This window comes from Mesoplodon bidens (assembly GCF_964165515.1).
Source record: "Mesoplodon bidens genome assembly, chromosome: 10".
Taxonomy (NCBI): Eukaryota; Metazoa; Chordata; class Mammalia; order Artiodactyla; family Ziphiidae; genus Mesoplodon; species Mesoplodon bidens.
In genome coordinates this window covers 66,498,610-66,510,085 of record NC_138172.1, presented here as the reverse complement: position 1 = coordinate 66,510,085, position 11,476 = coordinate 66,498,610, and the positions used below count along the sequence as shown (strand labels likewise).

Sequence of the window (11,476 nt, the reverse complement as noted above, 5' to 3'; positions counted from 1 at the left end):
AGCTTCTCCCTGGCCTTCAGGCTGAGCAGCTCTCAGCCAGACTTTTTCTCCTGGGGCCTTGTTGGCTTTCCTTGTCTCTTGAGTCCTCAAGGAGCCCGAGTGTGTCTGGTTCCAGAGCTGGGAGCTGGAAAGCTGGGTTCCAGGTAGCATTCTGCTGCTCGCCTCCTGTGTGACTCGGGTCAGGTGCTCTCCTGCTCTGGGCCTTGGTTTCCTCATCTCTGAAATGGGCTGTGCCCTGTGGGACCGGTTTCTGCCTGCTCCTTCCTGTGGGTGAGTGTTGAGAGGGGCCTCTCTTCTGCCCAAGTCTCCCAGGCTGTTGCCTGGGGAGAGTGCTCTCTGAGGCCTCAGGTCTGATGGTAGTGGGCACAGCCCTTAAGAAATCTTCAAACACCACCCCATTTCTGCCTCAAGTTCTCTCATTTGGACCAAAGTTGAGCAGCAGCTGGGAGGAAACCAAGTTCAGGAGATTTGTGGTCTTTGGCTATAACCTCCAGCATCTCCTGCTCTCAGGCTCCTGATGAGAGATCCGAATTGCTAATGTCTTCTTTGGGCTTCTCTTTGATTCTCTCTCTCTCTCTCTCTCTCTCTCTCTCTTTAAGGTTGGTAAGAGGAGAGCATTGGAGCTGTTTTCTCCTTGATGCCAAGATCTGCCAAGCTAGGAGCACTCTCCTCCTTTCACAGTCATCCACCAAAGACAGGCCTGCAGGACGTGGGGACCAAGCCCAGAGCTTTGCTGCACCCCAGGCACTCCCTGCTGTCTGGGAGCATGGCCTGTGCCCGTAACTGAGTGTTGCCTGCGGGGCGAGGACCACCAGCATGGTTCAGCCTGTTGGCTGCCATCAGCTGCCCTGCTGCTGAAGCTGCGCTGGAGAGACTTGTGGGGGCTGCTCTGCCCCTGCTCCCCCAGGCTGTGGGCCAGGGGCCCACACAGCTAGGAGGGAGGCCTGCCATTCATGGGTCTCTAGGGATTTCCGAGATGCCTGGGAAGAGGGGCTGGGGCTGGTGGTGGGCCCGGCTGCTCCTTTGCCTGCTCCTCAGCCTGTCTGGGCCCTGGGTGCCTTCCTCCCTGGGGAAGCCCAAAAGCCACCCTCAAATGAATTCCATCCGCATAGATGGTGACATCACTCTGGGAGGCCTGTTCCCGGTGCACGGCCGGGGCTCAGAGGGCAAGGCCTGTGGAGAACTCAAGAAGGAAAAGGGCATCCACCGGCTGGAGGCCATGCTCTTTGCTCTAGATCGCATTAACAATGACCCGGACCTGCTGCCCAACATCACGTTGGGCGCCCGCATACTGGACACCTGCTCCAGGGACACCCATGCCCTGGAGCAGTCGCTGACCTTTGTGCAGGCGCTCATTGAGAAGGATGGCACGGAGGTCCGCTGTGGCAGCGGCGGCCCGCCCATCATCACTAAACCTGAGCGCGTGGTGGGTGTCATCGGTGCTTCGGGGAGTTCGGTCTCCATCATGGTGGCCAACATCCTTCGCCTCTTCAAGGTTAGTGCCTGCCCAGCTCCTTTCTCTTCTTCTCCTCCTGAATCCGAGGGAGAGAGTGTGTTTCCCAGCACCCCGAGCAATATCTGAGAATTTGGGGCTGACCTGTGGTGAGGAGGGACCCAGCTCCGTGGTGCTGACCATGGTGCTGAAACAGCACCTGCTGCAGACAGCTCCTTGATCAACTCCGCTCCTCTGCGGGGAATTCTGAACCGGGAGGGGAAAGGAAGTACTGGCGAACAACAGAAGGGAGGAGGAGATGGGCAGACAGAAATATAAAAAACCCAGACAGATGGACGAATTGAAATTTAGGTAGATAGAAAGGTAGACAGTTTTAAAAGATAAGCATAGAATGGGGATGTGAATGTTGGAGATTGCCAGGGAGAAAAAGCAAGACTTTTGTTTTGACATTGTTTTTCAATAATTGCAGTTGCCAGGAAAGATCTGTTTTTCTCCTGGGTAGTTGAGAAAGCCCCGCATGGCCCTCCCGCTCCACCTCAAGATTATAGTTAGAAGACGTGTCCTGATTTTTTGGATGAGGTGTTGGCTACTGAGCCCGCAGTGAACGGAGATGAGGACGGGAAGAGGCCTGGAGGAGCGGGCAGTCCCTGTTTCTGGTGCCCTTGGCCCTGAACTTAGCTTCCCTGGCTCATTACGTTCCTTCTGCCCCTCTTCCTTGCACACCTTTCTCCCTTTCCTTCTGGAATCCCTCCCTGCCCCCTCTTTGCCGCCTCCCTTCCTCTCTTCCTGGGGCAGGAGCTGCTGATTTGCAATTCAATTGGAGCCAAGTGCTTCGCTAAGCTGCTAAAACTACTGAAAGCTACTGGGTAGAGAGAAAAACATTACAAGCATTTTACCAATAATTATGTGCCTGCTTCTCTCTGGGAGCCTCCTCGTTTGCTGTGTGTGCATGTGTGTGTGTGTGTGTGAGAGACAGAGAGACAGAGAGACAGAGAGAGAGGGAGAGAGAAGAGGGTGAGGGAGGAGGAAGGGAGGCACAAAGGGAGCCTCTGGGTCCCTTCTTCACTCTGGTGTTAGATTCTTGGCCTCTGGAATCGGCCCCTTGTCTCCTCAAAGGCTCCAGAGTTAGGGAGTGGACAGAGAGAGGCTGTTTGGCCTCATGCAGGATGGGAAGTGCTGAGGCTGGAGCCGTGTCTCCTGGACCCTTTCTGGAACACGTTTGCCCAATCCCATGATGCATCAGTGCTTGGGGGGCATTTCTGGGGGCCGGGGTAGAAGTGGGGATGAATGGCGCGAATGTCCCTGTGTTGGCTGCGGGGGTAGGTGGGAAAGAAAGGTGGTTGGAGTTGTCCTGTCACAGCAGGGGCGGGGTTGGAACTTTGCCATAGGCTGGTCTAGGCCACGTGTGCTGTGCAGTCCTTGCCTTGGGGCCTTCTTCCTGTAGTGTTGGTTTTGCTTGATGATCCAGATGAAAACACTATTTTAATTTAAAAACAAATGGATGCATTCTGAAGGATGCAAAATCACGCTGAAGCCGGAGACTTGAAGGAGACTTTGCCTTTGTAGTGGGCAATTTGAACAACCCCTGGGGAGCAGTGTTGCTCGTGGTCTTGGTGGGATGGTTGGGGAATGGGAAACTGGTCCAGTCCCTCCACCTGCCCAATTCTGCAGTGAGGAGTAGAGACCCAGAGGGGAGGGGGAGCAAGGCTCTGTGGTCCCAGGGCCTAGTGGTGGCTTCGGGGAGCTGTGTCATCAATTCAGCCTGCCTTCCCTGGGCTTGGGAGGTGAGGTGACCTGGGTCAGCAGCTGTCATCCTATCTGAGTGGGGCACAGTCCCCCAGCCTTTGAGAAGACCAGACTACAGACGGGGCTGCTGCAGTGTCCTTTTCTGAGCTTTGTATTAAACACCTTGGTGAGTCTGGGTGTTTTAAAAAGTGTTTTATAAAGATGATAAAACAACGTGATTGGGCCCTTGGGGCTATGACATTGGTAAGGGTCCTTCCCCACCATGTCCCAGAGGGGAACCAGTATGCACTTTATAGGGAGGTGGAAAAGATCAAAGGAGCTGAGAGGTGTCACCAGACACATGGCCAAGGCTCTAAGAAAGGTCGCCGTCAGCATTAGGCCTTGAAGCGGGTTCTTGGAAGCCCCACACAGCAGTGGGCTGTGACTGCTGTGCTGACCTCTCCCAGGATGGGGAAGGTCGCTGGTGGGGTGAAGGGGTCTGGGGCCAAAGGGCCTCACCAGCCGAGGGCTCTTCCGCTGCCCATCTGGTCACATATGAATGTAGCGTGGCCTGGGTTTTGTCCTACACATAGAGCAAGATGGGACTGGGAGGTAGAGGCCTTGGCGGGGAGAAGGAAGGGGGACGGAAGGGGCCTGTTGGGAAAGGAAAGGGGACGGGCGGTGGGGGAGATGGGGAGAGAGCCAGAAGGAGACAGCTGGCTATGGTCCAAAGTCCCTGGGTCCTTTTTAACAGCATTAATGTTCCAGGCTGGCGACAAGAGGGCTCCTCAATAATTAAACTGGTAGAAATAAGAGGCTGGGCCAGAAACTGAAAAGCCATTTACAGAGAAAAAAAGGTTGAACTTTGAGGAGGGAGGTCAGGTGCAGAGCTTCAGGCAGGGAAGGATGAGGGAGGGGCATCTTGGGGGTCAGGGGAGCTGCGGTGTCAGGTGTCTGTTTCAAAGGGCATCGCTGCGCCCCAGCCCCGCTCCCTGCCAAGGCTATTAGTGGGGTCTGCTGGGAACTTCCCCCAGAGGCTGTGATTACAGCTCTCTTTCCTCCGAGAGGTGGATTTCCTGTGCAAAGCTTAGAGAGGAGCTCTGAGTTTGGGGGCACGAGGGGTAATTTCCTGCCTGGAGAATGCTGATGGGGTTCCGTCAATGCCAGGGTATGAGCAAAACTCACACCTGCCAGAGCTGGGAGGGGCCAACTTCCTGTCGTACAGTTGTGGAAACTGAGCCCTGAGTAAGGGACGGGCCAGGGCTGGGAGTCAGGTCCTAGCTCCCAGAACTGACTCCTTCCAGACTGCCTGCCCAAAGCAACTGGGTTGGAAGTGGGCCTCAAACCCAGGCCTTCATTAGGGATCAGAAGCCCTGACTTTGGGAAGTTGTGGGTCTGACAGCTTATATCCTTTACTCCCCTGTTCCCACGCACTCTTTCATCTTCATTTTGGCTCCATTCTCCTAGTTAAGGGAATATTGATGGAGGTAAAGAATACTTTTCAGAGGGGAGCCTAACGCAGAGGATGTGGCCTCTACAATACTATGTTGTGGGGACAGCCCAGGTTCTGAAGCCAGTCAGATCTGGGTTTGAATCGCTGTGCCACCAGAGTTACCTCATCATATCCACCATATCTACTCACCATACCAGTCACTTACACCACAGTATGAACGAGCCAGTAAGATCTTTTCCTGAGAGCAGTTATTGTTGGGGGGAAAAATAACATAGTAAGTGCCCTGGAAGGAAACAGTTTTCAAATCCTTGACCTGTAAGAGCTCAGGAGGATCCAGAAATCATTGCATTGAGTCCCTCATTAATTTTGCAGTGGAGAATAAAAACAACAACAACCACAAAAACTGAGGCTTGAAGATGGGAATATGGCCTAGCATGGTGGTTAAGAATCTGGAGACTGGAGCCAGACAGCTTTCGCCACCTTGGCAAATCGTTTAGCCTGTTTGTGCGTCGGTTTCCTCCTTTGTAAAATGGGGATGATAGTGGTCTCCTAAGCCTGGTGTGGGAATTAAGGGTTAATGTCCAGAAAAGGCCTAGCCTGGTGCCTGGCACACAGTCAGCCTGCAGGAAATGTCATTGCACAGCTTGTAGCTGGGCCTTAAGTCAGCATGAGAGACTCTGTTGATGTGGAAGAGGCTGGACCGGGTGGGCAGGGACAGATGGTGACCTTTGAGGCTGATCCTGGAGAGGACCGACCATCTGCTGGGCCTCAGGTGTCTCCCTGTGGTGTGGAGACTGAGTGGCCAACTTAACTTGCAGGTAATGAGGATTTTCTGGCTGTCACCACAGTGGGGTTTGAGCGCTAAGACTGGGGTGGAGTGGTGGGAGGGCAGGAAGGGGCAGGTGGGAGAGGGGATGCCAGCCAGCAGGTGGAGGGCAGGTGCCCAGCTTCCTAGGAGAGGCCAGGCCAGGGACACTGGTGGGCGACATTGGCTCTCTGTGCCACGTCAGCCTGGCCTGTGAAGGCTTGTCCCTCGCGAGTCTGTGAGTGCTGTAAGGGTTTGTGGTGCTTTTTAGAGAAAGCTGTCTGCCAGGTGCTTGGCTTGTCTGCCCCTCAGTGCCAGGCCCAGGGCTCCTAGGGAACCTTTGTGGCTCAGCCGATACCCCATGTTCTGTTGAGGATGTGGCTTTCCTGTCTTGAAAGTGTTTTCACTGCACAACCAGGAGGAGCTTTCAAGAGGGTCCACCCACTCTCCCACAGCCTGCCTGTCTTCCTTGAAGACAGCTCCTTCCTTGCAGCGCCCAGGCCAAGAAACTTGGTGGCATTTTTGACCTCTGCCTTTCTACCATCTGCAAATCCTGCAGGCTCTCCTTTAGGACATGTCCTTGTGCTGGAGTCTCCTCACCCCCCACCTTGTGCGCTCTCACCCGGATCCGGCAGAAACCTCTCTCCTCTCCCTGCTTCCAGACAGGCCTTTCCACAGTCCAACCTTTGCTCAGCTAACAGAGCGATCTTGCTAAAAGCCAAATCCAACCTGCTCCCCACCCTGCTTAAACTTGTTCTTGACTTTGCGTTGCTCTTAGATTAAAACGCAAACTTCCAAGATGCTTGCCAGTCTGACAGGCCCTGTGCTACCTGGTGCCCTGACCACATCATTTTGCCTCTCCTGGGTGCACTCCATACCAGTCCTACTGTTTTCTTTATGTTCCTTGAAGACACTGTGCTGTTTGCCCACCACAGGGCCTTTGTACCTGCTGTCCCGTCTCTATTGGAATGTTCTCCTCCTACTCTTTGAGGCTGCATCCTTCTCATTCAACCTAAAGTTTAAGTGGACTCTCTTCAGAGAAACACCCTCCATCACCCAGTTACTCTATATTATTTTCCCATCTTCCCCTTCATGACCCTCACCACAGTTTGTAGTCATGTCCGTATTTCTTTGTTTGTTTTCTTGTTTCTCTTGGCTTCCCCTCTGGCCTGCTGCCTGTTTTTGTATGGCCCATGAGCTAAGAATGGTCTCCGTGTTTTAAATGGTTGAAAAAAAATTAAAAGCAATATGTCATGACACAGGAAGATTATATGAAATTCAAATTTCAGTGTCTGTAAAGTTTTATGGGAGCGCAGCCATGCCTGTTCATTTACATATTGTCTAGCACTGCTCTTGAGCTATGCCCTTGGAATTAAGTAGATGAGACAGAGACCATCAGCTGACCCCTGCTGGCCTCTAAGTTGCGCCTATAGGACCCCAACAGATGCCAGGTCCATGGGGGGCCCTCAGGAAATCATGGCTGAAGGGACTCATGGAGAGTGAGACATTTGCAGCCCCCATGTCTCCCCAAACTCTGCAATGACAGCAGGGTGGCCCCCGTCTGCAGAGCCTGCATGAGCTCCTGGCTATGGGGATAAGTGTAGGTAAGCTCACTTTACCATGGGGTCCAGCCACTGGCTACCAGTGCCCGCCACTTTGGTGACCCCTGGGCCACCTGTTTCCTCCTCCCAAATACCTCCAGCCCCTTGCTGACTTACGGAATTCTTTTCACTTAATGCTTTGTTCCCCGTTAAAGGGTATCCCCATGTCCCACTGTTGGCTGTTACTAGAGATTTGTCCCAAGAAGGCTCACTCAGTAAATGTTCGGGGGTGAATGAGGGACCCTCCTGAAGAGATCGTTGGGGTAAAATAATCACAGCATTTACATGGCATGTATCCTGTGTCAGGGTCTGCCCCAGTCCTCACAGCAACCCCCAGGGGTAGGTGTACAGTGGTTGTCCCCATTTTACAGACGGAGAACTGAGGCTCAGAGAAGCTAAGCAAATTCCCCAAAGTCACACAGCTAGTAAGTGGTGGAGCTGGGATATGAACCCAGGCTGTTTGACCCTGAATCTACCCTTTTCACTGCTCTGCTCTCCTTTCTCTTGGTCATCAGATAGTCTTGGGTGAGATCTGGCCCAATACTCACTGTGTGGCCTTTCTGAGCCTCAGTTTCTGTATCTGTAAAAAGGAGTGTGATGATACTCATTTGGCAGCAGTGATAAAGTATCCAAAGCCTTGGGCTTCCCTGGTGGCGCAGTGGTTGAGAGTCTGCCTGCCGATGCAGGGGACACGGGTTCGTGCCCCGGTCTGGGAAGATCCCACATGCCACGGAGCGGCTGGGCCCGTGAGCCATGGCCGCTGAGCCTGTGCGTCCGGAGCCTGTGCTCCGCAACGGGAGAGGCCACAACAGTGAGAGGCCCAAGTACCGCAAAAAAAAAAAAAAAAAAAAAAAAAGTATGCAAAGCCTTTAGTGGGTGCTTAGGGGAGGCTGGTGTTATGAGAACAGGTTGGATAGACATTAAGGTGTGAAGTGCTGGGCAGCCGAGGGGGTCGGGGAGGAGCGAAGGAGGTGTAGGAAGTGGTCTTGCTGAGGGTGACTGTCAGGGCCTGTTCTCCTGAGGTGAGGACCACACAGCCCTCCCTCTGCTTTTACAGCATTTCTCTTTCCCCCAAACCCTAGGTGTCCCTTTGTGGTGGGAGTCTGGGGAGGGGGCCTCAAGACCCAGGGTCAGGCCAGCATCTAAACAGAGTGGGGAGGGAGGTGAGGGGAGGGGAACAGCCCTGACCACTGAGTTGCCAATTCTCTCTGTGCTCCCAGCAAGTGCTTCCCTGTGGGTGGGGCACTGGGGTACAGGTTGCATGGCCTGGTGGTTCTCAAGCCTGGCAGCTCATCATAGTCACCTGGGGAGCGTTGGATTCCTGGGCCTCCAGTGGTGAGGAGCCCTGGGGCTGGGTCTGTATCTGCACACCTGCTGGGAGGCTCAGCTGGCTGCTGGATGGATGCTCTGAGTCCTCCTCGGTGTCCCGGTATTCCCGTCCCATCTGGGCTTCTCCAGCGAGGGCCCCCGCCCACCCCGCAGCCCTCTCAAGCCCACTTCCTCTGATGTGTACCTTTGGGTTGCAGGACCTCTCTGGACATGGGAAGTTTGGGAGTGGAAGCAAGAGGGTTTCAGCTCTGATCACTGGACTGGCAAACAGGCTCATTACCGGGAACGAAAAGGAGAGTGGAGGCCTTTGGGGGGCCTCTGGGTAGACTTCCTGGAGATGCCCTGGAGGGAGGCCTGGTGGGCTCCTGGAGCCTGGGTAGGGCTGACAGAGCCCCTGGGCGAGGTGTGTGACATTGTGGAGGGGCCGAGGTGGGGCTGAGCTTCTGGTTTCTGGCTCGCTGTCCCCCACCTGGACCTTGGTTGGCCCATCTGTAAGAATCCATTCATTCACTCACTCACCAAGTGTGTACTGAACATCTCCTCCGGGCCTCGCTCTGCTAGAGCTGTGGCCTCCAACTGGCTACACGCTGGAATCGGCTGGGGAGTTTAAAATTCCTGGGTATCCGAGCCCCACCCAAGGATTTTGGATTTAATTGATGTGAGATGGGGCCTGGGCTCCCCAGGTGATACTCATGTGCAACCCCAGGTGGAGAACCGCCATGCTAAGCAACTTTATAAAGCAGGCAACAAAGCAGATGGAGGCCTGGCCCTCATGGGCTTCCACGTTTGAAGGGAAGGCAGGCAGTGAACAGGTAAAACACATAAATGTATAATTGTCACAGGAGAGCAGTTCCTTGTAGGACAAAGCAAGGAGGTGGCTAGAAAGCCATGGGGGGGGGTGCCAACTTAGGATGGTTGGAGGTGGACTTTTTGAAGGGGGACATTTGTGCATAAACTTGAGTCGAGTGAAGGAGGTCGCCCTACGAATATCTGGAGGAAGAGTTTTCCAGGTAGAGGGAACAGCAAGTGCAAAGGCCCTGGGGCAGGACTGTGCTTGGTTGATGACTTGACCCAGGAGCTCAAGAGGGAGGACCCAGAAAGCCCTGGGGCCAGGGGGAGGAAGACCAAGGGGGCTCCAAAACCCACATCTGCTCCTTCTAGCTGCAAAGGGTATTGGGAGAGGAGGGCTACCAGGATTCTGGTGACCTTGGGCAAGTCACTGGGCCTCTCAGGCCTTCAGTTTCCTCACCTGTAAAATACGTAGGTGGTTCTTGACCAGTCCTTGTGAAGCCACAGAGGTGATGGGGAGGAGACGTAAGGGTAGAGCCCATGTGAGAGGCTAGTTCTTTCTCCTGGCTCTCCCCCTGCTGGCCTCTGGCCTCCCCCTCCCAAGCCCCCTGTACCTCTTCTAACTCCTCCCCCTTCACTTCCCTGCTCCCTGCTCCCTGACCTGAGGATGAACAGAGCTGGAGACAGGAGGGAGGCAGACGGGGACCCTGAGGGGCAGTAGCTTTCAGTGGTCAAAGCATGGGCCCTGGGCCAGATGGCCTGGTTCATACCCCTGCTCTGCCATTTATTACCTGGGAGGCCCCTCTCTGTGCCTCAGTTTCCTTGTCTGTAAAATTGGGGACCCTTGTAGCCCCCACCTCATAGGGCCTTGTGAGGATTACATGAGGAATACAGAGAAAGAGCTCAGGGCAGTGCCTGGCATGGGACTCTGGATATTGGCTGAGTGCCTGGCCATGGGGGGGCAGCCCAGAGCAACGGCCTTGGAGGCAGCCACACAGTAGGTCACTCAGATCCTGGCCCCAGATCACTGGGCCTCTCTGGACCTCACCATCTCATCTATAAAATGGGCAGAATCACATGCACCTTTCAGGGTGTGGATGCAGAATGATAAGAATGGGGAGCGGGTGGCAGGCTGGGCGCACAGTAGGGTCAATAATATTTGTCCTCATCTCTTGCTGACAGAGTATCCAAGGGGCCTTTGAGGAGGCGTGTGGTCTGGGCCCTGAAGGGTGGGGGGCTCTGTGGGGCGGAGGGGCAGGTCGCTGGCTTTGGGCAGAGGAATGACTCTGGTGAGTGTACCCGAGTCCCCCTGTGTGACGGTCCTGGGGTCCTCCCGACCCTCCCAGTTGGGTGTGGGGGATGGTAGGGTGATCTCCGGCTCCCCCCTTGGGGAGGGCTGAGGGTCCCCTTACCAGAAGTCTCCCATAGCTTAGGGACCTGCGCTCTGGGCCTGGCTCTGCTGCTGATTCACTGTGTGACCTTGGGTGGGATGGCTGCCCTCTCTATGAGCCGAGGGCGTTGGATCAGGTGGGCTCTGACCCCGGTCCTTTACCTGGAGCCTTTCCTGCAGAAGGAGCGACGAGCTTACTCCTCAGGGTTAAGGCTGACCACCCATAGCCTTCCTTGATCGTGGGCCGTGCTTTCCAAAGCCTGCCTCCCCGCCTTTGCCTGGGCCATGCCCTCCTCCTGGAATGTCCTCCCTGATGCCTGACGGGGAGAGTCAGGCTCCTCCTCCAAGCCCTGACTCAACATCCAAGACTTTCCTGACCCTCCAAGGTCTGAAATCCTGGGGTACATGGGGTTTCTCGTGTGGCATTCTTGGGTCTCCCCAAAGTTCACGAGCACGTTGAGGGCAGGACTGGGTTGGACCCCTCTTGGTGCCCGGCCTGGATACAGACAGAAAGACAAATCGGGGAGCCTGCCATCCTTGGGCAAAGAGTTGGACGAGGGAGCTGTACCTGCCGCATGGGTGGGGCTCACAGGCCGCAGGGCTAAGCCCACTTTACTTCCCCCTGCCCAGCCTGGTTTGAACTGTGTACTTTTCGGTTTCCTGCGAATTATTAAACTAGCATTTTTATGACCAAGACATGTTGGAAATGAAAAGAAGGAAAATTCTGCTTTATATTCCAATTGACCTTTTCACTTGCCACCTGCTCAGGGGGCCTGGGCCGGGGCGAGGTGATGAGATGCAGGCCCAGGCCTCGCCTCCTGGTGCTGGTGCTGGGGCTGCTGTGGAGAGTCCTGGCCGGAAGCTCTGTTGGCGGAGGGGAGCAGAGACACCCTTAGTCTGAGGCCCTCTTTCTCTGTACATGTGTCCCCAG

At 54.9% G+C, this 11,476-nt stretch overlaps 1 protein-coding gene across 4 annotated transcripts in view; it reads left to right on the top strand.

Moving 5' to 3' along the window:
• Positions 1–961: 961 nt before the first annotated feature.
• The window catches only part of GRM4 (glutamate metabotropic receptor 4), a gene marked incomplete at both ends in the record, with an annotated part of 106,932 nt that continues 96,417 nt past the window's right edge, over positions 962–11,476 (top strand). For 3 of the 4 annotated variants that reach the window (XM_081245536.1, XM_081245535.1, XM_081245534.1), the window contains one exon: positions 977–1,495. In XM_081245536.1, the coding sequence (XP_081101662.1) occupies positions 977–1,495 (519 nt within the window). Of the gene's footprint in view, positions 1,496–11,476 lie in introns of all 4 variants that reach the window. The other variant, XM_081245533.1, reaches the window with a different exon arrangement.